The sequence below is a fragment of the Canis lupus genome, chromosome 1 (genome assembly GCF_048164855.1).
Source record: "Canis lupus baileyi chromosome 1, mCanLup2.hap1, whole genome shotgun sequence".
NCBI lineage: Eukaryota > Metazoa > Chordata > Mammalia > Carnivora > Canidae > Canis > Canis lupus.
The window spans coordinates 49,232,925-49,260,823 of NC_132838.1; the positions used below are offsets into that span (position 1 = coordinate 49,232,925).

Genomic DNA, 27,899 nt, shown 5'->3' on the forward strand with positions numbered 1-27,899 from the left:
TAAGATACAGTTAGGTGAAAAATGCAAACTAGACATTTATATTTTCATAAAGAGAAACGAACCTGTATTATCTTCCGATGTTCAAATATATGTGTATGAATATCTTGAAAAAGGCTGAGAAGGTACATACCTAATTATAATAATGATAACAGTGAGGATGGGAGTGGAACTGCAGAAGGGCGGGAAGGGACTTTGGCTTTATTGGTATTGTCTGGAATGTGATAATATCAGGAATGTGAAAAAACAGACAAGAGCATATGACCAAGTCACAGAATCTCTGGAGCCTTATTTAAATATTGAAGATGGAAGGTGTTCTTTCATGGAGTAGGTGAAATAGTTTTCCTACAGAGCAGAAAGGCTCAGTGGCTGACTGCAAACCGATACCTAACATTAAATATGATACAAAAAAAAAAAAAACCCTAACCCACAAAATTTAAGGGAAAATACATTGGTTAATTATATTCGTGGTAAGGGACAGCTTGTCATTAGACACGTACAACATAGCTTCTAGATATTCTGCCATTAAATAAATGAATTTTCATTTTTAATTAGTTTTATTATTTCAACATATTTGATTTGCCCAGTCCATTAGACAAAAAAACATGTTGGGTAAATACAACATAATTTCCATAGGCTGAGGGGACCTACACATCGTTACCTGATTGCTGGCACTGCTGCCTGGCCGCTGAGTGGTCGTGGCTCGAGAGTTCCCCTTAGTTATAATAGTTCTCTCCCTGAGATATTCCTTTCTGTTTGTTCATCATCTTCTTCTTCCGTAAGCTTCCTTTCTTGGGATGACACATTCTCCATATACCTTCTGTTGCTTGGTGTTCTTTGCAGGGAGTCTCTGGCCTGAAGTACCCTCTGTGACTGTGATGCACTTTGTTCATGGAATTCATCACCCATCAGGGATTCTCTCATTGCTCTGGGGCCACTGAACCCATCCTCAGACTGCACAAATGGAGGCTGGTCCTCCTTATGCTCATACATAGCCAGTCTCTTCTCGACCACCTCACGAATCAACACTGAAAAATTAGACGTGCAAAATCACTGTGATTGTTCATATTTGACTAGTTATAATGCTGACTTACATATGCATATAAAGCACTCCCTAGGCCTCAGCCCTTCCCTGTATCATTTTTATGCAAAGTCAGCACATTTAACTTCTCTGCCACTTAATGCATTTAGTATGTATTATAGTCAATGCCTGTTTTAACAGAATATTATTTATAAAGTAATAACAAAAGGTATTAATTCTGAGCAAATTATATAAGAATCAAAAGTATTCTTGAGGGTAAAAATTTGTGCCTTTGTTAATATAATTGACAAAGAAATTTTAAAAATGAAACTGTAAAACTTAACATCTTTCTTCTATTTATTCTTCCTGCTGAAAAATTTCAGAAATGGCTTTTTTTAAAGAATTTATTTTAAAAAAAGGATTTTATTTTTTTAAGTAGCCTCTACATGCAGTGTGGAGCTTGAACTTACAACCCCAAGATCAAGAGTCCAATGCTCTACTGACTGAGCCAGCCAGGAACTCTAGAAGTGATTTTTCTTCTTTTTCTTTTTGAGAGAGAGGGAGTGAGAATGAGACAGACAGAGAGCAAGCACACTTGTGAGCACAAGTACAGGGGTAGGCAGAGGGAGAGGGAGAGAGAGAGAATATTAAGCAGGCTCTACACCCAGCATGGAGGCCGACATGGGCTCAATCTCATGATCAGAGCCGAAATCAAGAGTCAGATGCTTAACCAAATGAGCCACCCAGGGACCCCCAGAAGTGACTTTTAATTAGAATAAAAGAGCTTACTGTCAAGCACTGTTCTTCCCACCATATTGTATTCCATGGTTTTGTCAACTTCATTCATTAGCCATGGAAGGAATCCTATCTCAATATCTGTAATAAAAAAAGTTAATTTCATTATAATCATTATAATGATTTTTATGGATCATTATAGATAGGAAGAATCTGTGCTTTCTCCCTAAATGTTGAAGATTCCTCAACACTGTTTTCTCTCTCTCTTTTTTTTTTTTTTAAGGTTTTATTTATTTATTCACAAGAGACACACAGAGAGAGGCAGAGATGTAGGAAGAGGGGGAAGCAGGCTCCATGCAGGGAACCTGATGCAGGAATTGATTCCGGGACGCCAGGATCATACCCTGAGCCAAAGGCAGATGCTCAACCACTGAGCCACCCAGGCGTCCCAACACTGTTTTCTTAATACAAAATGTCACATAGACTTATATAGCATTACTTTTGCTACATTCTCTAGGTATATTCTGGTCCACTTTCTTTCTATTGCAATAGAAATAGTATTTTCCAAACTATGAGGTTTTCCTTGAAGTCCAGGCCTTTGGCGCCAACTACACAATCTGAGGTGTGTGAAGAAGGTAGGTAGGTAGGTAGGCTGGGGAGTGGGGAGGAAGATGTGGGTCTGGGAGCAGGACTCCAATCCAAATCTGGAATTGAACCAGGCTGATAGAAGAAATGCCCCCCAACTGAAGCCCAGGGCCTAGGATAAGCTGACCAAGTGTCAGGGACAAGGGTCAGAGTATCTGAGAAGGCTAGAAATGAGTCAAAAACTAGGTGCTCCCATTAGTGGTAAGTTTGTTCAAACTGAAATGGAAATCTACTCCATTACAGGAGCGTTTAAAAATTATGGTCCATTATAATATACATTTTAATGTTTCAAAACAGCTTTTTTTTGAGGGGGGGTGGCATCTGTTACTTTTCAGTGGAGTGTCAGTAGAGAGTGTAATAGAATATTATACTCACGACTAGAAATAATTTCTTCTGAGGCATGAATCTCATTTCCAAGCTTCTAAATGATCTGTAGTTGACTTTTTCAGCATTTCATGCGAGAAGAAAACAGCCTCTGTGTCTAACAACAGCCTCTGTGTCTAACAACAGAGGTCTAGCTAGACCCCGGTGGGGTGGCAGGGCAACATGGAAAGAATACTGGATCTGGGCTCAGGGTCTGAGGCCTAATGGCTTCCCTGGCTGTTTGGGAGAAGGCATTTTACTTTTCTGAGTTTCAGTTTCTACTTCTGCAAAATGGGAATTAAATTTCCCTATCTACTCCCAAGGGTTACTGGGAGGATCAAATGCTATCATGCATGGAAAATACTACATAAATGGTAAAGTACAATATAAATGTGAACTAATAATATTTGTGTGTAATCTGACCTCTATGTATGTGTACTGAACTGAATATGTAGTCAGGGAAAATTAACATCCCTAAACTCTGCCCCATAATACTATTAGCCATTTGAAATAGGACCTGTATACAAAAGCAATGTGGATTTAAGTGCTTTTGAACTTGAGGAAGGAGGGTGAGGAACAGCAAGACTTACCCTTCATATGGTGGGACTAGCTGAGGGGGGTTCTGGGCAGGTGTTCTGATAGGGCTGACCGGTATGAGTTCTCTAAAGGCAGAGACCAGGTCTCCTTATTTTTATCTCCACACCTAATACAGTGCCTGAGACAGTGGGAACACCTAATTAAATGAATACATGACTTTCATTGCTGCCCCCAAAGGGTTTTTGAGTGGAAAAGGAAGTCAGCTGAGAAAAAAATTAACAACCACTTACGCACATCTTATACATATCATGTTCCATACGTATTACGACATTTAGCTCCTAAATAATCCTCATTTCAGCCTGAGGAAATTGAAGGTGATATGGCTGGTTGATGATGAAACTGGGACCCAAATTCAAATTTTTGACATCAAGTCTATATTTCTTCCTACTATCCGTCCAATAGTAAAGACAAACTGACATCCAAAATCAAGATCTTTACAGTATGCCTACCTCTCATTAGTAATAGTTCTTACTTAAAACAACTTAATTGACTTTAAACATTTAAGGATAGTTTCCAACTCAGAATAAAAATGGGCATGGGATTACTTGGAAGAATTCAGAGGATGCTTATTGTACACAGGGATCTAACAACACCTCCACGAACCTCGTTCGATGGGATCAAAGAAGTAGCCACCGTCCCTGAGACTGCCAAACACGGACGGGAGGAGGTCTGCCAGGTAACGCTGTGCGAACACCCGAGCCGCAACCTTCTGCGAGGTCTCGTTGTGCTTGTACACCACCTCCCACTGCTGTTGCTTCCGACGCTCCTGCACACAGAAAACACCACCGCATACGGTTACATAGCTGTGAAGTCCTCCCCAAACTCTGAATCTAGTGAGTGGGAGACTCTGGACACATATTTGTATCAAAAAATGGACAGCAAGGAATCTATTAATGGTTCATATTCTTTATCAGGATTTTAATGAATTTCAGCAGCTCCTGGGTATCGAATTCAAAAAAAGAGGTGGAGCTTAGGTAAGATTCATCTTCTGGTCCATTTTTAAGTAAAATAATTTCAAGATGTATATATTTGTATGGGTAATAGCAAAGAATAATAACACTTATGTGTATTTGTAATTAGTATTATCATAAATTATAATTAATATGAAAATTACAGTTGCTCAGACATCTTCAGTTAAAGAACTTGGGTGAGTTGTTTCATTTGTAATGCTTCTTTGAATTCATTGAGCTCTGAAACTTAAAAACCTCTCTTTTGTTGTTGTTGCTTCTTGTAGACCACAGTACATCTATAAAGCTAATGAACCATCTTCTCTTCTCCCATGTGGAAGTGGGAGCATTAATATAGTTTCATATGAAGTCTGTTTTCAGAGTTTAAGCAAATATAAATTTAGATGATTTGCATTCATTATTTTCATAGTATATTTCCTAATAGTAAATAAACAAGTTTGCTTTGATAAAGATTTCCCTGATTTTTTCAACAAAGCTAATTTTGCCACTTTTCACATTTGTAAACAAATAGTCTTGCATTTACATTATCTCTACCATAAGCCCTATACCCTATATCCTTTACACAATTAATTATTCATTTTGGAGAAAAATTGAAAATTTCATTAGGTATTGAGTAGAACATCCCAACAACTAACCTATTCTGTGCTCGAGTCTAGTAAGTTAGACTCTGTGGGACATTATTTGAACTCTTTTACATATTTAGGCACTCCTACATAATTTATCCATTCGGTGTCCAATATAGGGCAACAATTATTTCCAGACCCAGAAAGACCTGTAAAAAACCTTTAGAGATTACTGAGCCTCGTATTTCCTAACTGAAGGTTACTGGCATATTTTAAAAACTAGATTCTAAAACTTTTCTTATTAAAAGTTCTAAAAACCTGGAATATAAGATTATATTCTATAATGAAGTTCTGGAGGATCCCTAGGGTATAGAGAGGGGCCTGGCCACTGAGAAAAAGATCCAGAATTCAGAATTCTATCCAGATCCTTTGCTTTCTCATGCCACCTATTCCCAATATACTCCTCCCCTTTTCCCTTACACTGTTTTTTTTTTTTTTTTTTTTTCCCACCAATTTATGGCAAACCAATAGATTTCCTTCACTAGAAATCTTGGTATTGAAGAATGTCTTTCAGTTGGGACATATGTAATTTATTACATTTAGAAACTTTTGGAAACTCTATTTAGGTTCATTTATGTAAGCTGGTATTTAAAGAATGTGATTCTGTGCATGAAAGATCTGTGATCTACAGAAGAGGAGATAACTGAGCTATAAGCTTGTTTCTAATGTATCTGCAAAGATTAGCTCTATGACATACCACATGTAATTCAGAAAATAATCTGTTAAAAATAGTCAAAGACTAAGAAAGAAAACTCAAATTCTATACTTTTTCTTCTCTGTGTCGTCTCTCTTGCTCTTCAAGTCGCTGAACTTCAGCTAGTTCAACATTGCGTAACTCTTCATATGCATACTGAGTGGCCCTCAGGTTAGCCAACTCTTCTTCTTCCATTACTTCCAGAAGAGACTGCTCAATGGTCTTCCCCACCAGAACTTCTAACATTGGTTTTACTTCCAGATCAAAGTCAAAGAGCTTAAACACACAAAACAAAGCAAATGTAAAGTTTTAATCATGAACCAAAAGCTCAAAGAAAAAATATCCAGAAAAGCAGTAATGACAGGGTACTATTTATTGAGGAACTTCTGTGTGCTAGACACCATGATGGTGCTTTACTTATAGTTTCCAAAACTCAAAATAGCCCTGCAGGGCACACAGAATAGCAGTCAAAATTATAAAAAGACCTATGTAGTCATCAAAATGAACCTGATACTCAATTTTAAGATCAAACTCTGAAACCCAAAGGAAATATTCTTATATTTCTTATTTTTTTGCCCTTTCTACTCAATTTTTTACTGGTTGTTTTTGCTAACAGTTTGAAGAATAAGGAATAAGAATGAATAATGGGAATTTTGGTGATTTCTCTTTAGGATTTGGAGGCAAATATACCCTTCTATGTAGTCTGTGAAGACTTATTTCCCAATTTCAATAGCAGTTCTTTCAAGTTCCTTCAGATAAGTCTTTTTTTTTTTTAATTTTTTTTTATTTATTTATGATAGTCACAGAGAGAGAGAGAGAAGGCAGAGATGCAGGCAGAGGGAGAAGCAGGCTCCATGCACCAGGAGCCCGACGTGGGATTCGATCCCGGGTCTCCAGGATCGCGCCCTGGGCCAAAGGCAGGCGCCAAACCGCTGCGCCACCCAGGGATCCCTCCTTCAGATAAGTCTTAAATCTCAATTACATCATTATGCACATAAGCATTGCCTTCTCTTCAGTTTCATAGACTGGCCTATTTATGCATTCTATATTGACATGAAAAATGTAGTTATTTTAGGATTTTTTTTCTAATACAGAGAAATTATCTACATGAAAACTATATAATTTAAAAGCAACTAATAGTGGAATTTCTACCAGAGATACTATTTTTCTTTATTTGATACAAATTTACCTTGTATTGATATATTAATCAATATATCAATAAAAAAAATCAAAGTACAGATATTCTAAAAATATTTCTAATGATTTTTATCTCTGATCAGCAAAGGGGAAATCAGAACATGGTATTTCAGTATAAAACTATTATAGGTATATTTGGAAAGAAATCCAGTAAGTAGAATCTTTCTGATTATGAAATGGTTTGTAAGCTTTTAGCTAAACCTAACTTTACCTATTTATAAAGAAGATAGAAGGAAGTCCAAATAATGTACTATACCTCTCCTTCTAGTATTTGGGTGGCCACATCTTTGCCAGTTTTGGCAGGAATAAAGAGTGGTGTTGGTGGTCTATCCAAAAATGCATCTGTTTGGCATTCCATATCAACTTCTATTATGCGGTCAGCAATTTCTTCAAGGTATATTTCTAAGAGAATACCATATACATTGAGTTTGAAATTCTGGTCTATTTCAGGCATATATGTGCATTGAAACTTTAGCTCCTTCAAAACAAAACTAAATGGATCAGAAAAGGAAGTGCTGAAGTGTGGGATTAAATTCATTCTTAGTACCTGTTGTACTAAGCATTTTTATGTATTTGGAAGACTAGAGTCAGTCGGACTAGGACATTGAAGGAAGGTTGAGAAAGCACTGAGCTTTGTACTTGAACATGGAACTAAAGAAGAATATGAAGCCTAGATGTGTGTAAGATGCAAAGTATAATTGGGGATGGAAAGTTAATAATCCATCTATATAACTGACTCCTAAGATAGTGAATGTATAAAGATTTGAAAATTTCTGGATGTTTAAAAAATTAGGCATCATATCACTGTGCTACTTGATTATATCTAGGCTATAGATTATAAACAGATACATGACGACAAATTTCACCTTAGGAATAATTTATGTGAGGCAAGGGCAGTGTGGTATCATGCAAAGAACATCAGAACTGGAGTCAGATGTTGAACATAGGACCTAGTCAAGTTACATCTTCTTAGAGCCTTAGTTTCTTTATCTGTAAAAGGGATCATAATTATCTGTCACAAGGGTCTTTAATAATAAAGGAGATACCCAGGTAGAGGACTAGAATAGTCTCTGAGATATAGGAAAACTCAATACAAGGTGGCTGTTACTTTATCACTTACTATTCTGATGGTATAAAGAAACAGTAAAATTTAGCTCTTGCAGAATTATGGCTACATTGGCTAATTACAGACAGATGCATTCTAGACATGGCCTCAAGGTAGGGGTGGGTGGGAAAGGCATGGAATGGTTCGCTTCCTTATGCCCTAACCACCCAGAAATAACTGTTGCAGCCACTCACCATCTTGGCAAAGTGCAAGGTGATTCCTGAATAGTTACATCAGCCTAAGGAAAACACTAAGTGTTATCTGATTATCAAGATTCGGACAACACAGGTAGACCCTGTAGGTCCAGGAAAGCCTCCCTAGCTGAGAACAGCCAGATAAGTAGGAAAGTCTGTGGGGCCTTGGGAGTATGTGCAGTGGAAGAAGAATAAAAAGAAGAAGAAAAGAGGCTCTGGGGAAAGAGGTAGAGGACTCAGATCTGGATGAGTTCATGCCTCTTAAAAGAGAAATAAAATGCCAAAAGAGAACTTGCTCTCTTCTACTCTAGGTCCAGCAGTGATTGATGTTGGTGTATAAAAGAAAAAGTGAGAAATAATCCCAATTTGAGAAAAAAGTATGTGAAAAGGGCTAAGAGAGAATTAATGTGGCCAATCATTTAAATAAATAAATAAATAAATAACAACAAAAATTTATTTATTTATTTATTTATTTATTTATTTATTTATTTATTTATAAATAATGAGAGAGAGAGAGAGAGAGAAGGAGAGAGGCAGAGACACAGGCAGAGGGAGAAGCAGGCTCCATGCAGGGAGCCTGACTTGGGACTCAATCCCAGGTCTCCAGGATCACACCCTGGGCCGAAGGTGGTGCTAAACCGCTGAGCCACCTGGGCTGCCCCATAAAATTCATGGCATAACAGATACATAAGTAATAAAAAAGCCAAATGAAAAATGAACAGACTTAGAAAACTGAGCAAACCCAGGAGCCATGATGCCAGTGGCATGGTCACATTACCTGTTTGCACATCCACATGCTTTCTGCCTTCCACAGGTTCGGGGGTTCGTGGTCTGAGCTGTTCTTGGGCTCGTTTTCTTGCAAGAGCCCTCCTCTTAGCCTGCTGCTGTCTCTGAATCTCTATAGGATCAGGCTGCCCAGGCTGAGTGAGAGAAAAGGCTTCTAAAATTTAGAAAATATTTTCAAAACTTTTGGAGCTGCCATTCCAGAAGTGATTCTTCGATAGCATAAAGGCATCTGTCATAAAATGCTTCCTGATTATCAGTGATTTCATGATTAAAATTCTATTTGAACTTTGTCAGGTAATTATAAATTTATCTGATGAAGCACATACATAACTTGAAAGTATGACTATTAGCTGGAATAAACAGCTGCAGAATCCTAATAAATTGTTTTTTCTCAGTCAAGCATTTTTACCATGAATTCCTTGGATGCCTACTAACCTAGTATACTATATCATTACTCAGTTACATTACATATTAATGTGTTGTTTAATGAATTGAAAAGCACTAGGATTTTTTAAAAATTTGAATTTCATTTAAACAAAATTCCTGAAAAAATATATTAGCTCACAAAAAATATTGTCAGTCCAAACAAAGACCTGTCCCAGTGCACAAAACAATAGCTGATTAAGGACTAAAAATATAATTATTTATAGTAGTTCTGCAAAGTTTGGATGTCCTTAATGTCATATCTTTATTTCATCCTGTGGTCACTCTCTGCAGCTAACCTGTCTTATCTCAAGGTAAATATGAAAAGAGGGGAAATATGAAAGTATTTTGCATGAAAAAAATTTAATATTTAAAATTAGAATTGTAAAAACATTTTGATTGAAATGACAATGTAATAACATTAAATCTTACTTTAATCCCATTTCCCTAATACAATGGCTATTGTCATTTAAATGCATACAGTTTTTCTGAAGTTGTGATATCATACATTTATTTAATTTATTTTTTTGAGAGAGAGAAGCACATGAGTGGAGTGTGGAGGGGTAGAGGGAGAGAGATTCTTAAGCAGACTTCCCACTGAGTGTGGAATCTGTGCTGGATTCTATTTGCTAATATTTTATTGAGGATTTTTGCATCTACATTCATGATAGCTATTGGTCTATAGTTTTTAGTATCTTTGTCTGGTTTGGATATCAGGTTAATACTGATTACCTGAAGTGTTCCTCTTTTGTTTTCTGGAAGGGATTTTGTAAAATTGTGTAAATTGTATAAAATCAATGAGAATTTTTAAAAAATGGTAGAATTTTCCAGTGAAACTATCTGGCCTGGATATTTATTTTAAATTAGAAATCCAATTTCTTTAGTATTATAGGATAATTCAGAATATATTTTTCATGTTAGGTGAATTTTGGTAGTTTATAGTTTAAAGAATTAGTCCATTTCATTTAGTTTGTTGAATTTATATGTATGTTTGTAGTGTTCCATTATGATCCTTTTATTCTTTTAATAGATGCATAATCCCTGGCATTTGCTTATTTATTTCTTCTCTTTTACTTTCTTTGTTAGTCTTGGTAGAGGTTTATCAATTTTATTGATCTTTTCAAAGATAAAAAAAATGGCCTTTAAACTTTCATGGTGGCAGGATTTATGGTTATATCCCTTGACAGTCATTCTAGTATTTGCCATTTGTGTCTTCTTTCTCTCTCTTTTTTTTTTTTTTGATAGTCTTGCTAGAGGTTTATCAATTTTATTTATTTATTCTGAGAACCAGCTTTTGGTTTCATTGATTTTCTCTATTGTTTTTGTATACATCTTTAAAAAATATTTATTTGAGAGAGAGTGTGCATGTGTGGGGTGGGAGGGGGCAAGGGGAGAGAATCTTCAACCAGACTCGCCACTAAGTGTGCAGGCTGAAGCAAGGCTCAAGTCTCAGGACCCATGAGATCATGACCTGAGCCAAAACTAAGAGTCTGACACTTAACCAACTGAGCCATTCAGGTGCCCCTATTTTTTTATTTTTTTTATTTTTATTTTTATTTTTTGAGAGAGGTAGGGAGAGAAAGAGAGCAAGTGGGGATAGGGAGGAGGAGCAGTGGGAGGAGGGGGAGAGAATCTTAATCATGGAGCCAGTTGCTAGGCTTGATCTTATAACCCTGGATCATGATGTGAGCTGAAATCAAGAATCCAACACTGAGCTGATTGAGACACCCAGGTGCCCCTCTTTTTGTTTTCAATGTAAGTGATTTCTGCTTTTATCTTTATTATTTTCTTCCTTCTGCTTGCTTTGGGTTTATTTTTCTCATCTTTTCCCTGTTCATTGAGGTAGGAGCTTAGATGATTGATTTGAGGTCTTTTATTCCATCTCAGCACTGTTTTGGCATGAAACACAAATTTTGATTCGTTGTATCTTCATTCAGTCCTAGGTAGTCTTTCAAAATTCCCTTTAATACTTCCTCTCTGGATTATTTGGAAGCATGCTGCTTAATATTCAAGTGTTTGAAGATTTTCCAGTTATCATCTATTATTGATTTCTATTTGAAATTTTGAGAGACATTATTCCATTATGGTCAGAGAGCCATACTCTGTATAATTTCAAATATCTTAAATATATTGAGATATTTTGTAACCCAGGATTTTTTTCTCTTGGTCAATATTCCATAGGTGCTTCAAAACCGTATGTATTCTGGGGTGCCTGGGGTGGTGCAGTCAGTTAAGCATCTGACTTTGGTTTTGGCTCAGGTTGTGATCTCAGAGTCATGAAATGAAACCCTCCACTGGGCTCTGCACTCAGTGGGGAGTCTGCTTGAGGTTGTCTCTCCCTCTGTACCCCCACCCCTACTCACGCTCTCTAAAATAAATAAATAAATCTCTCTTTTTAAAAGATTTATGTATTCTGTTGTCAGGTGAAGTGTTGTATAGATATTAATTACAACCTATTGGTTGATGGTATTGTGTAGTTCTTCTATACCCTTGCTGATTTTCTAAGAGAAGGATGTTGAAGTTCCCAACTAAAATTGTGGACTTGTCTATTTCTCCTTTCAGTTTTAGCTTCATGTATTTTGAACTCTGTTGTTTGGTGCATATACACTAAAGACTGCCATATCTTCTTGGTATATTGTGACCTTTTTACCATTATGTAATGTCCTTCTTTGTCCCTGATAATACTGTTTTCCTTGGGTCTACTTTAACTGTTATTTATATATCTACAACTACTTCTTAAAAGTTTGTATATTTTTTCCCATCCTTTTACTTTTGCCCTGCCTACATCACTGTAATTGAAATGAATTTCTTGTAGACAGAATACAGTTGGGTTATGTTTTTTATCTACTCTGCTTATCTGTCTTCTAACTGGCTTATTTTAGACCATTTACTTTTAAAGCAACTATTGTTATGTTAGGGCTGTCTGCCAATTTACTTTTGCTTTGTTTTTCATTTTTTTTTCTTTCCTTCTGTGAATTAGTTGTAACATTTTTTAGAATTCATTTTTGATTTATCTGTAATACCTTGACTATATCTCTTTGCATAGGTTTAAAAATATAAAAAGGTTTACAGTATACTATGTACCTGGATCACAGTTAACATTTAATATCAACATTTTACCACTTCATGTGAAAGGCAGAAATTTTACTTCCATTTAGATACTCTCATTTTCCTTAAAAATATAATCATCTTAAATATTAATGTATATTAATATACATACATTAAGCACTACATCAGGTGATGATATAATTTTACTTCAACCATCAAACACAATTCCTTCATCTGAGAATGACTTGATTTCCCCTTTATTCATGAACAATATGTTTACTGGATTAGAATTAGGGCTTGATAGTCCTTTTCTTTCAGGACTTGAAAAATACTGTGCCACTTTTTTCTGGCCTCCATTGTTTCAAATGAGGAACCCACTGTTATTCAAATGATTATTCCTCTTCCGGTAATGTGTCGTGTCTTTGGCTGCTTTCAAGATTTTTTTTATCTTAGTTTCATTTTTTTTTAAGATTTTTTATTTCACAGAGAGAATGAGAAAGACAGAGAGAGAGAGAGAGAGAGAGCGCGCGCGCGCAAAAGCGGGGGGAGGGGGGAGCAGCTGAGGGAGAGGGAGAAGCAGACTCCCTACTGAGCAGGGAGCCCGACTTGGGGCTATATCCCAGGACCCTGGGATCATGATCTGAGCCAATGGCAGACACCAGTTGAGCCATTCAGGTGCCCCTTGATTTTAGTTTTGAAGTTTGATCTTGATGTGTCTTTGTGTGAATTTCTTTAGATTTTTCCTGCTTGGGGTTCAATTGACTTTTCAAATCTGTAGGTTTTTACCTTTTGCCTAATTTATGGAATTTTCGAGCACTATTTCTTCCAATATTTTTTCAGTCCTATGCCTTTTCTCCAGAGACTTAGATAACATGAATGTTAGATATTTTGTTATTGCTCCTTAGCTATGAGGCTTGTGTGTGTGGTCTATTTTCTGTTGTTCCAACTGGGTAATTTCCATTCATTTAACTTTGAATTCACTGATTGTTCCCTATGTTACTTTTGATGAGTCTGTCCTGTGACTTTTTAATTTTGGTTATTGTATATTTTGGTTCTATATTTTCCATTTGATTCGTTTGTATATCTTCTATTTCTTTGCTAATATTGTTTTTCCATTTTAGAATGTTCATAACTATTCACTTTTGATTGAAACATTTTTTTATGATTACTGCTTTAAAATCCTTGTCAGGTAATTCCTACATCTGAGTCATCTTGGTGTGGTCATCTCTTGATTGATTTTTCTCATTGAAGTTGTGACTGCCTTGATTCTTGGAATGATGAGTGATTTCTTTTTTTTTGTTGTATCCTGGAAATTTGGGGTATTATGATGTGAAACTCTGGATCTTATTTAATCTTTTTAGCAGGAGTCACCCCTTTTTGTTTTAGCATGCAGGTATGGGTGGAAATGGAAGTTCAGCATCCTGCTAGGCCCCATGTGAAAGCAGAGGATCAACTGGTAACACCTTATTGGTGCCTAGTGGGGATAGTATTTCAGCTCCTTGCTGTGATCTACTGATACCAGTGTTGGGTATAGAAGAGTGGAACTCTGGCTAGCACTGCCTTATCCCACCTGTTTCTCTTTGTTGCTGCTAGATACAATTAAAAATTCAGCTCCCTCCTGACTCTGCTGCCATCACCCTAGGAAAACTCAGTGAGTGACTCAATGTTGTTGCTGCCACTTGAGAATAGAAGTCCAGTTCCCCGGCTCAGTCTTGCTGACTCCACTGGGAGGGGCAGGATAGTTTTTCCACTGGGGTTTGGATGAGGAGGGGTCATTAAAAAGTTTCTGTTCTGCTAGGTTACCCTTTTGCAGTCTTTTTTTTTTTTTTTTTTTAAGGATTTTATTTATGGATTTGAGAGAGATAGAGATAGTGAGAGAGAGCATGAGCAGGAGGACAGGGAGAAACAGACTCCCCACTGAACAGGGAGCTCTATGTAGGGCTCGATCTCAGGACCTTGAGGATTATGACCTGAGCTGAAGGCAGATGCTCAACCTTCTGAGCCACCCACCCAGGCATCCCTGCAGTCTTTTGGATAGAGAGAGCAGGCTTGTGCCTGTTGGTTATTCTGGGTTGCAGGCTTCTCCAGTGCTCTGAATGGGATATGTGAGAGATAAAAAGAAGACTTAGGGAACTCATCACTATGTCACTTAAATCCTGAGGTCCCTAGCCAGTCCACATCCTTTTTTACACCTCCAGAATCTTCCAGTCTTTGCTTGGGCTATTGGCAAATTCCTGCTTGTCTGGAACTGGAAGTCTCAGCAAAGAGTTTTTAGATAAGTTGTTGAATAATTGACTAGAGAACTAAAAAAGAAAAAAAATCAAATCGTCACAATATTAATTTAAAAAAACAAAATATGGTGATTTTCATTTTTCCTTTAGTTTTAGGTGTGCCAGAACTCACTGCTACTGCCAGAAGATGATGCTTAAAAATATATTTCTATTGCATGTTTCAGCTGTTGTTTTCAAATGTTGGTCCCTGAACTGGCTGTACCAGAGCTGCCTGGAGAAGTTTCTAATGATGAACATTCCTGTATCCAACCCTTGAAGGTTCTAATGCAGTAGTTCCAGGTTTGGGCTGAAACATACATATTTTCAGTGAGTTTTCTAGATAGCTTTGATGTACATGTTTCAGAATATCTAATATTCCATATATCACCGTGTGGTGTTAGGCATGAATATATCATACAGTATTTATAGATGAACTGAACTATATTTCTATTTCTGTGCCAAGAATTCATCACTCTTAATGTCATGTCCCATCTTAATCATCTCTGTTTCCCAGGTTCTCAACACAGGACCTAAAACTCAGTAAATATGTTTAGTGGATTAAATAATTTTTGATTAAACAATGAAAATAGTATTATAGTATGAAATAATTTAAAGAATCCTAAATATGTTATACCAGTGCTACTTAGAGTATTGTCTGTGAACTGTTTGAACTGGTCTGTAAAAATCTGATTATAGAAATTGAGAGTAAAAGTTTACAAACATTTAGAGCAGTTTTACAAAGCTCTGTTAATCTAATAAAATATTGGGGCTTCTGTATTTTTTAATTATTTTTAAAAATTGTGGTAAAGTCACATAAAATTTATCATCTTAGCCATTTTTAAGTGTAGAATTCAGTGGCATTAAGCACGTTCACAGTGTTGTACAACTATTACCACCAGCTATCTCCAGACTCTTCATTTTGCAAAGCTGAACCTCTGTACTCCTTAAACACTAATTCTCTATTCCCCCACTGCCCGTGCCCCAGCACCCACCATCAGCCTTGTATTTGGCATGTCTTTTTTTTTTAATTTCATTTTTCTAGTAATTTGTATTTTATTTTGTAACTGTTTTAGTCTGCAGCAAATTGGAAATTTAAACAAACAAACTGGTCCTTTAGCACAAATAGTTTGAAAAACTCTGTGTTAGAATATTCAAATTATACTTACCAATGGTCCTGTCTGTACAGCATAAGTATTGCCTCGGATCACCCTTCTGTCATACATTATGTTTCCATAATGTATAGGTTCTTCAGCTCTGTAAAATAGCAAATTCTAAATAACTATTGTTACAGTGTTGGCTGTGCAGTCAACTCATTTTGAATTGGATTTAGACTAAGACACAAATATTAAGAAAATAGATTTTTGTTTCTGCACCGTCCATGACAAAGGATGATCATTTATGGAATGCTTGTATGCCAGGCCCTCTATGTATTTTATTTATTGCTCACAACGAGCTGCAAGTTGGGAACCATGATTCCCATCTGACAGAAGAAGAAAGAAATTCAGAAAGGAATGTGCCCTAGGTTACCTGGCTAGTAAGTGGCAGAGCTGGATTTAGGGCTGTAAATCTGTTAGACTACTTGATAAATGTGAAAATGGACAGTTGGAAAGGGGCCTGCCTAAAAGTACTGACAGTAATTGTATTCAAGGAATGAAAGGATTCACAGAATCAGGCTTAAAAAGTAAGTCAAATTTCTCATTGCTCTTTAACCTCAAAGATATATTTTAAAAATGATATTTTTACATTTTAATAGAATTTTTATTGTGGGGGATCAGAATATCAATAGTGAAAACCATATAGTTGATGTTTTCATTTGAGGTTCTTTACATGACACCTGTGTATGGCTATAAACCAAATAGTGACCTATACCAATAACAGTACTCTACCAGAAATGACTTTGAGAGGGGTAGTAAGTTACCTTTTTTTTTTTTTAAGATTTTATTTATTTCTTTGACAGAGAGAGCAAGAGAGCACAAGCAGGGGGAGCAGCAGCAGAGGGAGAGGGAAAAGCAGGCTCCAGCAGGGAGCCCAATGTGGGGGCTTGATTCTGGGACCCTGGGATCATGACCTGAGCTGAAGGCAGAGGTTTAACCAATTGAGGCACCCAGGTGCCCAGTAAGTTGTTGTGTTTTTTTTTTTTTTCCCAGTAAGTTGTTTTTTTTTTTTTTTTTATCATATATTAAAACCACTGTTGGATAGCCTGTCTTTGTATTACTTAAAAACCAGGTATGTAACACTGCCCATCTTACTGGACTGCTGGGCAGTGTTTGGCTCAGCTGGCCACTCCTTCACTGAAGCATTCTCTTTCCTAGCTGCCATGATGCCATCATAGTCTTCTGTTTTTTTAGGACTTCTGACTGTTCTTTCTCAGCGTGTTTTTACTGACTCCTCCAGTACCAGAGGATTTCCTCAGGGCCAGGCCGTCTCTTGCCCTTCATTGAACTCATTCATTCTCAAGGCTTTACTCATAATCCATGTACCTAAAACTCCCAATTTTATTTTACCTTTAGCTCAGAACTCTTCTTTGAGCTCCAGGAATGTAAATCCAATTGATATACTCAATGACATCTCACTGAGATGTCTAAAAAGCAACCTCAAAATTGAACTAATTATCACTCCAACTTGTTGTTACTTCTTTAGTGCTCCCTATTTCATTAAATGGTACCATTAAACCAGCTGGCTTAATCTAGAAGCCTGGGAGTCATCTATGATCCTTCTCTCTTCCTCACTGCCCGTGTCCAGCAAGTCTTATTGATTCTCCTCCCCAAAGCTTTTTCATATCTATCTGTTGTTCATTGCTACCACTATATTTTAACTGGACTAGGAAAAGTAATAGTCTCTTAACTGTCTGAAACAACATTTTTCTCTTAATCTGCTCTATACATTGTACTCAGTGATTTTTTAAAATAGAAAAAAATCTAAAGGATGCTTACTTGATTAAAACCTCCTAGTGCTATTTTTTTTTAAGATTTTATTTATTCATGAGAGACACAGAGAGAGGCAGAGACACAGGCAGAGGGAGAAGCAGGCTCCCTGTAGAGAGCCCAATGCGGGACTCGATCCCAGGATCCCAGGATCAGGATCTGAGCCAAACGCAGATGCTCAAATGCTGAGCCACCCTGGTGCCCCTTCCTAGTGCTAATTAACATAATAAGGAGGAAAAAATTTGGTTTTGATTTCACAGTATCAAAAGCCAAAAAGAAAAAAAAAGTCCGTAACACATATTGCTGATGAGGATGGAGGAAAAAAAAGTTCCATCTGTGCATGTTAAAAATATACCTAACAATCCCATCCCGGGAAGCTACTTCATAGAAATAAAAAAGTGAGCACATAAAGTTGTTTATTGAAACCTTCCTCTTTGTGGTTAAGCACTTGAAGCAAACTGAATTTCTATCAATAGTGGAAAATTCTAATAATGCATAGTACATTCATATCAGGGGATATCATGCTATTAAAAATAATTGGAGTTCTACAAAGAATTAAGTGAGAAAAGGAAGATGTTGTGAATTGTGTATAGTATGTTAGCATTGCTATGAAGTAGACAAAAATCTCTGTGTGTACCTGTATGTATAGATTTGTACATAAACATGTGAGTGTGGAGAAAAGTCCAGAGACATTCATTCAAGGGCATTAACATGGTTTACCTTGGGGGCAGGAGGGAAAAAGCAAATTTACAAGGGAAGGGGTTGAGTATTAAGAATGTACCCAAGCATGAGCCACAGGAGTCTATGTATATAGATTTAAATATATATGTGTATGTATATGTAAAAAAATTAGAAAAAAAGAACTAGAGGTTATAAAAAAGGGGGCAAACCTAATTGCAGATTAAAATGTGTAGTATGATTCAATTTTGGAAATAAACTTCCTCTATAAATATACATATGCTCAATAATGGAGGTGTAAAAGAATAATAGAAGATTGTTAAGGCAGCTGGGAATAAAGGTGGGAGGGAGATAATTTGCCTTTTTCATCTTTTTTTTTTTTTTTTTGTACTTTTCATTTGCTCTGGCAGGCATATATTACTTTTATAAACGGAAAATCACCACTACATATAATTTACAGATAATTTTAAACTGAAAAGTCAAATACACACATACTCCTTCCAATGACCTTACAATAGATGGCTTCAATATAAGCAAGGTCCTGCAACTTATCAACCAGCTATGTATATATATATATATATATATAAAAAAATCATTCCTAATGAACCACCATTGATATTTTATTTCATTTGTTGGTATAATTTGATAGTAATGATTTGTAAGCAGCCACTAAAAGCCACCAGAAAGTGTTTCTGGAAGTGGTTTTTAAATTCTTTCTTAAAAATTTAGATTCAATTAGCCAAAGTATAGTACATAATTAGTTTCAGATGCAGAATTCAATAATTTATCAGTTGCATATAGCATCCGTTACCCCCCCCCACTTCCCCTCCAGCAACCCTCAATTTATTTCCTATAGTTAAGAGTTTCTCATGGTTTGTCTCCCTCTCTGATAATTTCCCATTGAGCCACCAGAAAGTGTTTTTGAAGGTAAGATGTTTAATGGCCTTAAAAGGATTAAAAAGGATTTTAATGCTTTTTTTTTTTTAATTTTTTTCTTTTTAAATTTATTTATTCATGATAGTCACACGGAGAGAGAGAGAGAGGCAGAGAGAGACACAGGCAGAGGGAGAAGCAGGCTCCATGCACCGGGAGCCCGATGTGGGACTCGATCCCGGGTCTCCAGGATCGCGCCCTGGGCCAAAGGCAGGCGCCAAACCGCTGCGCCACCCAGGGATCCCGATTTTAATGCTTTTATAATATAAATAATCCCTGTATACATTAAAATTTTCCGTTTTGGTTTTCTTAAAGTGATGGGCATTTATTTTAAAAAATTTGTTATAATGAGATAATTATGAACTTGGACTCAATGTTTGACAGGAGCATCAAGAGTTACTTGGCTGATGTGTTCAATCATTAATTCAACAATTTGCGTTGAGTGCTTCCTATGTGCCAGGCACAATCCCAGGTGGACAAAAGACACGAAGATTCCAGCTTCCATGGAGCCTGCATTCTTGGGAAGTTCTGCTGGTTCCAAAATTTGAGTCTTATAGAAAGAACTATAAGCTTTAGAGAGGCCCATAAACATTACTTCGAATAGTGAAATGTGGATATTTGAATATTTGCAAATACATACTCATTAATGTAAAGCTACAATTTGGGGTCCAGCATGGAAGGATAACCTGATTCCTGGCCAAAGACGGGATGTGGAGAGAGCTTTGCTTGGCTCTCTCATCCCGGACATGCCATCGTGTTCTGACACCTTTGTAGCCTGTGTCTTCATTTGCATAATGGGAGTTATTAAACCCACTTCGCAGTCCCGTGGGCGCAGGGAGGAGATGTGCATGGATGCCCCTAGTAAGGAGCTTACAGTTGGACAAGGGACTCAACCGTGGTGAAAGCAGGGGGTTTCTCGTACACGTTAATCGATCACGCCCGCAGCTCACTACCACTGAGCTATCCGCCGGAGGCCACCCGCGCCCCCTTGGCTTCGCGCCTCCACGCCACGGGGCAGTTCTTTAGGGAAGATCTTTCATTTCTGCAGGGTGGTGGGGAGGGCCCGGGCAGCAGCGCAGGCCCGCACCCCGCGGCGCCGCGATGGGGGCAGGTGCTCACTCACGGCTGCGTCAGGCTGTCCCTGTAGCGGCGGCGCTGGCAGGGCAGGGCCCGGGGCCGGCTGGTGTAGGTGTAGGTGCCCATGGCGGGGGAGGTGCGGCCCGAGAGCCTGGACGCCACGCGGGGGGCCGGGTCGCTCCGCTTCGGCTGGAAACTGGCTTTCAAGCAGGTGGGCGCGACGTGGTGGTGGGAGCCGGAGACGTGTCCGTGGTGCCAAGGGCAAGGATTCCGCGACGCTAGAAGAGGCGGCAAGAAGGACGGCGGGCGGGGCGGGAGGTTGCCGGGACAAGAGGTCGGAGCTAGGCTCGGCTTGCTCCAGGGAGCCCTGAGCCAGCCGAAGGCGCCCACTTCGGTTGCCCGGCAACCCACACTTCCGCCGGTGGGCGGGACCTCGTGGCAGTTCCGGCCGGCGGTTTTCGCGGGAAGGCCCGCCCTCCGGGGCACTTCCGGCTCCTGTTTCCGGCGGCCGGCGTTTCCGCGGCAGGTGTGCGTGCGGGTTAGGGGCTGTCTCCGGAGCGCGTCGGGCCTGGCGGCTTCGGGGACCTCGACGAGCTCCGCGGCGGCCCACGTTCCCGCTGCAGAGTCTGGCTTTGCGGGGCTGGTGTCAGCGCCATTCTCCCGGGCACACGTGCTCCCGTGGTTCAGGGGCGCGCTCCGCCGCGCCGCTCCCCGGGGCTGCTCCCCAGTGTTGGCGCGGACGCGGCAGCCGGGCTCGCCGCTCTGTTACGTGCCAGGGCGGGGCGAGGGCCGCCTGGCGTCTCCCAGCGGAGAGCTGGAGCCGGGCTCGCCGCGCCCCGCGGCCCTCCCCCGCCTACGGCTCTGTGGTGGCGCCCGGGAGGACCTTTGGGCTTGCGGAGCCACAGGGGCCGCCCCGCAGACCTCTGAGTTCGCAAAGGGTTGGGTGTTTTGCAGAGCCCTTCGGGGCTCCTGTACCTTGATCTGTCAGGCCCCCAGACTCTGTAGAGCGAAGCATCATGAGGCTGGTCTGTGCCTAGAATTGCAGGTGCTTTAGTTTTAGTATTAGCGATGTTTAAAAGAAATACAGTGTCTGCGAAGTGTATGTATCCCCGAATGATCGGTTACTTGCACTCGCATTCTCTCCAGTTCGGCTAACTTCTGTCTGAATTTGAATCCAGGTTCTGCCGGTGTGTCAGCCCCACCACCTCTGGCAAGTTAATGCTTCCGTGCTTCATTTTCCTGGTGTGTAAAATGGGGGGGGGGGGGGGTAGTAGAATTTATCTGTTAAGGCTTGTGATGAGGATTAAAAGTATTAATAAGCATAGAATGGAACTGTGTCTGGTAAATGATGAGCCATTATATTAAGATCTAGATTCCTCCTGCCCTTTGAGGATTAAGATTTAAAGCCGGCGTGCAGGTAATTGTATAAATAATCCTGACTTAAAGGTGTGTAGTAAGTGCTAGGGGTAAACGCTGCATGAAAATTTTAGGCCTGATCACTTAATTTTGAAAGGACTGCAGGAGAAAGTGACATCATAATTGTGTTTGGTGGGTGATAGAGTTTTTTTGCTCGGCGAGAGTCCCGGGGATGCATATTCAGAAGTGGCTTGTTCAAAGGCTCAAAAGCCCCAGGTCCTTGGAGAACTCTGAGTAGAGTCTATATGTTAGATAATTCTAAGGGCTAAGTATAAAATGCAGGCTAGGAAGTGTCAGAGGTGTGGCGGCCTAGAGATTTTAGATTGGTCAGGGAAGCCTTCACTGAGAAGGTGGCATTTGAGTAAAGATGTGAAGGAGGTGGAGCAGAGAAACTTGAGACTAAGATTCCAAGAAGGAGTTAGTGCAAAGTTCTAAGGCAGGTACAAACCGGGTGTGTTCAAGGTAAGAAAGGAGGAGGCTAGGGTGGACGGGGCAGAGGAGAGCATTAGAAGATTAAGTTAGAGTTCATGAATTCAGATCCTTGTGACTTGTAGGTCAGCATAAAGATGAACTTTTACTCTGAGGTTAAAAACCCCAGAGGAGGCGACCCAGGTGGCTCAGTGGTTTAGCACTGCCTTCAGCCCAGGGCACAATCTTGGAGTCCCCGGACCGAGTTCCGTGTCAGGCTGCTGCATGGAGCCTGCTTCTCCCTCTGCCTGTGTCTCTGCCTCTCTCTCTCTCTCTCTTTTTTTTTTCTCTCTCTCTCTCCCTCTGTCTCTCATGAATAAATAAAAAAATCTTAAAAAAAAAAAAAAACCCCGGGGGGTTTTGAATAGGACCTTGACATAAATATAATTTTTTAAAGAAGCATTTATATTCTAGTTGCTGGGTTGAGAATAGACTGAAGCAGGGGCAAGGGCAGAAGCAGACCGAATTGAACAGTTAGCCTGGCTAAGAAAGTGGTTTGGATTGGGGACCAGGCAGCGGAGGGTTGAGATGCAGTCAGAGAGATCCCCAAACCTATTTTGAAGGTAGAAACAGATGAATTAGAAATGGGACACTTGAGAAAGAAAGGAGCTAAAGATCACTCTAAAGTTCTTGAGTACATGTTGAATACTGTGTAGAAAAAATTGCAGAGAGGCTCTGGCTGATGTTCTGTCTTCCTGGAGGATTTAATTTTATCCTGGCTGGCAATTAGAGTGGGAGCAGAGGAACTAATCAAGGATTCAAGTTTTGGGAGGGCTGATTGCTTTCTGGTTTGTTCTGATCCCAGAACATAGGCCTTTAGGAACCTGGGGTGTTCAGCAGGTTCTCATCTTTAGGGGACCTTGAGCTCCCATTTTTGTATTCCCAAGCCTGTGAGGTTAATGAAAGCGCTGCCTACCTTCTTAGCCACTTTGCAATGTGTCGGTTTCTTGATTTCTAGTGTCCTTGGAGCTTAAAATTCAACAAATGCCTTAAGGATAAAGGCCAAACGAAGTTGTCCGGCTTACTTCCCTGTGATCCCCCTTTGTCTGAGATCTTGTCCCTTCGACTTCTGTCTTCTGTTCTCAACTATAATTTTTATTTCCCCAGATCCAAAAGACTCCTGACAACTCTAGACCATTGCTTTCTGCTTGCCCCCAAATGCCCTGTTCTGAAACTCAACAAATACCCCCAGGAGAAAAGCAATGGAGGAGTTCTGTATTCCCATGTATTTTCTTTCTCACTGGGATCCCAGTCCCTCATGTCCTGACTGCCTTGGTATTCTCCAGTGCCTTCAAACAGTCTATGTGGTTTTTATTTTAGTTTTCGCTTCAGTTTTTACAGTTATTCCTGTAAGAGGGTTGTCTGATTCAAGCTACCACTCAGTCCTGGCTAGAAGCTATGCCAAGAATGGAGTTTCCATTTACTTCTATAGGGAACACTGGAGAGTAGCAGGTTTTGGAGAGAGCATTAGAAGTTCATAGGTACATTGAGCTTGAAAGGCATGTTAGTCATCCTAGTGAAGATGTTGAGGAGACAGTTTGACATGGGAATCTGGGGCTTTGGGGGATGGGTCCAGAGAAGAGATACGAGTTTTTGGGCTAATGATGTAAAGAGGCAATTTAAAGCCATGAGATTTGATGAGATTGCTAAGGAGTGTAGAGAGAAGACATGAGCCCTTGAGCATGGAGGCTGGAAAGATGAAAAATAACCAACAAAGTGGTTATTTTTTGATGATGAAGATGGCCAGAGAAACAGAAGAAATTGCAGACAGTCTGGTCACTGGAAATCGAGTGATGAAAGTGTTTCATCATATTTTTTGAAGATGAAGAGTGGCCAGAGAAACAGAAGAAATTGCAGACAGTCTGGTCACTGGAAATCGAGTGATGAAAGTGTTTCAAGGAGAAGGGAGTAAGGATGGCTAATGCAATTCATGGGTCAAGCAAGCTGTGAACATTGAATCTAGCAACGTAGAGATCGTTGGTGATGGAGCAAAGGGTGCTTGCAGTGGAGTGGAGAGGACAAAGTTCAGTTATAGATTTAGAAGAGAATGGGAAGAAAGAACTTTGTGACTCAGGGAGGTTTGGTGCAAAGGAATAGAAAGAAACAGGATGGCAGCCAGAGGGAAATGGGGCCAAGAGAAAGTTATATTTTTTAAGGAGAGATTTCATTGTAAATGGGTATGCTCATAGGAATGAGTAGAGAGAGAGAGCAGAATGGACATTATATTGGGGAGAGCCAGGATTGATGGTATGATGTAAGCAAGAAGGCATGGGTCCTCATGCACAATTGCTTGTCTGGAAGCGTGCATGGTGATAGAAAAGGTAGACGATGCCAGTCCAGGTGGGTAGATAATAATTTTCAAATTTCTTAGTAATTAACGGGTGTTTCTGATACAGCAGACATTATATGCCAAGCACTTTATACACATGATTTCCCTTAGTTTTTACAATGACACTGTGAGGTAGGTTCTTATAAGGGAACTGCAGCTTTAAAGAAGTTAAAGTCACTTACCAGGGTTGTACAGCAAGTGAGTGACAACACTGAGATATAAAGCCATATCTGCCTGAGTCTAGAACCGATGCACTGAAGTATCAGCTTATGCTCTTTATCTTCCCATCCCTAAACGTCTCTTGCTATGTTTCTCCCTCTCTCTCTCTCTCTCTCTCTCTCTCTCTCATTCTCATTCTCTGTATCCCCAGTAATCACCAAGTTACACCCATTTTATCTCCTAAATTTGTTTTGATTTCTGAGACCTCTTTTTTGGATCCCTACCTACTATTCTTACCCGCCTCTAACCAGATCTAGACAGCCTGAGTGTCTTTTCTGCGCAACCACAGAATGGTTTAAATGCATTGCTGCTCTGATCATGCTAGGTCCCTCCTCAGACGTTTCTGTAACCTCTTTGCTCTGTAGTTCAAGCTCCTTGCGTGTGCTATATGTAAGCCCTTTACTACCTGGTGCTGCCTATTTTTCCGATCTCATTGTGCTAATTTCTCCTTGTCCTCTCCCTGCCCCCCAAGAGTAGCTGAACCTTAGCAGTCCCACTGTGCAGATTACTGTGCTTTCTGCCTCTGATTTATTTCCTTTTATTCCTTCTAGCCAATTTTCTGCTCATTCTTTAAGCCACAGCCCCTGTTTTCTCCAGAAGCACATTTCTGATGCCTTTAACTGGGGCTCAATAGTCCTTGATCATATTTCCATCTTTTATTTACCACATGGCATTTATAATAACTTGCTGATGTGTTTGCCTCCACAACTAGGCCAGGAGTTTCTTGAGCATAAGAATTGGATCCTATTCATGTTTTTGGCCCTCCGACATGGCTTAGTGTTTGTCTTTCATAGTTTATTGAATGAATGATTGAATGACACAGGTATACAGTTTATCCAAGAAAAGAAGGAGGAGCTTCTTTTCGAGTATGAAAATGACTGAATGGCTCTAGTTTCTGAAATATTTCTTTTTTTTTTAAAGATTTTATTATTTTTTAAGTAATCTGTGAGGCTTGAACTCACAACCCTGAGATCAAGAGTCGCACACTCTTCTGACTGAGCCAGCCAGGTGCCCATGAAATATTTCTAAGCATGGTAAGAGAAAGTAAGAAAGAACCTATGACAGTTATTATCCAATAAACATCAAGCACCTTCCTTGTTCCAGGCACTTAGTAAGAACTAGGAATAGATGGGACTCTCATTTTAGTGAAGGGAGACAGATGATAGGCAAATGAATTGAAAAAAGCAAGAAAACAATTTCGTGGAATCATAAAAACTGATGAACATACAACAGGGTGTTAGGATAGGAAGTGCTGCCTTAGCCACTGCTTTAGAAAAGGCTGCGAAGGGAGTATTTAACATGAGACCTGTATGCCCTAGGAAGGAGCCAGTCACATCAAATTGTTGGGGAGCAGCACAGGCAGAGGAGAGTAGCTGGTGCACTGTCCTGAAGGCAGCAGCAAAGTTGTCATGTTTAAGTAACAGAAGTGTTAACTTCTGTTGGTCAGAAAATGGAGAGCAAGGGGGAGAATGGTTGGAAGTTTTTAGAGGTGGCTAGGAGTCCAGTCAGGTGAGGCCTTGTAGAATGGGGATGATGGGATTATTGGGAGCCATTCAAGGGTTCTAAGGTGGGAAGATGATCCTCTCTGAGTTCTCTTACAAAGATCACCGATTATCACATGAAGAACAGATTGTAGGAGGTGGAGAGTAAAACTAATTTAGGAAGGTGGTGTGGCTAAGAGAGGGGATATGGCTTGAGTTAGGGTGATCATAGGGGAAATGGAGAGGAGTGCCTTGGGGACATTTTGGAGAAGGAATCCAGATAACTTACTGATTGATTAGATAGAGGGGAGGAGTAGAGGAAGAAAAGATGACCTCTAAGGTTTTGACTAGAGCAAATAAACATGAAAATCCTATTGTTTACTGAGATTGAAGAAGCAGGAAGTCAAGAGGCCCAAGATTTTGAGATGCTATTAGATATCAAATGGAGGTGTAAAGTTGGAAGGTTGGAGATGTTTCTGGAGTTCAGTGGAAAGGTTGGGGCCAGGGATATAAGTTTGGTACTCATGAGCACTGGAAGGGCTTGGAGGGCTTTAGAGGTAGGAGGGAAGCAGTGTAGCATCGCTGAAACCCAGGGTTTCAGGAGCAGTGGGCTCAACCTGGTCTATTTGTACAAGGGCTTAAGTAAGATCAAAACGGAGAAGTAACCATTGATTCTACTCACATGGATGGTGTCTGTGAACTTGACCATAACAGCGGTTTTGGGGAAGTGGGGCCTAAAGCCCAAGTAGAGTAATTCAAAGAGAGATCTAGTTATGAGGAGAATCTGTAACCTTAGATTCTTTCCATAATTTTTGCTGTTGGCTTAACGACTTAATAAGGCCTTTGGACAAGTCTGTCAGGTGAAAATGGGTGATAGTAGCACAGGAATGAATTGATATGTTTTTGCCACAAGGTGTCACTAATTCTTTATTAGTTTTGAGTAAGTAAACTAGTAGCTGCACAAATGTACCTTGCAATAAAGAGATGCTGTTTTACAAAATCATGTTTATAAAATAGACCAGTTAGAAAGTAGATATTTACATCGTGGAGAGGTTTCCTTCCTAGAGCCAGTCTCTGTAGCATATTTGCTGTGTGTGCGTGTTTAGGTGTGGGGGTGAGGAGCAGCAGGCTAGGATTCAGCAGACCAGGGGAGTGGGTGTAGAGCCCTGGGTGTAGTGTCGGAAGACTTGAGCTCATTTCCAGTTTTGCACCTGCTGTATGGCCTCAGGCAAAATTTAAATGATTCTTTGTCTTAATGAAAGACAACATTTTTTGTGTGTGTGTGGTTGCTGTTTAAAATAGTATCTCTATCTCTATGGTAGATGCTGCCTTACCCATTTCACCCAATGATTTTTACATATCAGAAGAGAATGTGTATAGCAGTGTTTAGATGCTTTTGAAGAGCTGTGTAAATATAAGATTAAAAATTACAAAAATTGTTTATGCCCAACTTTATAGCAATATAGATGTTACATAAAGCAGTTGTATTAGTGAAGACTCTTGGTTGCATATGGTAGAAAGCCAGTTGGGACTTGCCTGCCAAGAAGGGAATGTTTTAAGTGGCTTCAGGAATGGTGGTGCTATGGGGGAGGAGGGCTTTGAATGTGTGCACCCCTACTCTTCTCTTTGCTTCTATCTGATGTCTTTCTTCTCTTTGGCCCCAACTAGCTTCCTCTGCCTAATAAAGAACATTTTGATGCTATGAAGG

At 39.6% G+C, this 27,899-nt stretch overlaps 1 protein-coding gene across 1 annotated transcript; it reads right to left on the bottom strand.

Annotated features, from left to right (window-relative positions):
• Positions 1-535: 535 nt before the first annotated feature.
• Positions 536-21,043, bottom strand: RSPH3 (radial spoke head 3; the record flags this gene model as incomplete). The annotated part of the gene is made up of 8 exons (XM_072776202.1): positions 536-1,025; positions 1,808-1,894; positions 3,962-4,124; positions 5,716-5,919; positions 7,097-7,242; positions 8,918-9,059; positions 15,833-15,920; positions 20,325-21,043. Coding segments are annotated over 8 exons (1,857 nt in total), but the record flags the coding sequence as incomplete, so codon positions are not given.
• Between the last annotated feature and the right edge of the window lie 6,856 nt (positions 21,044-27,899).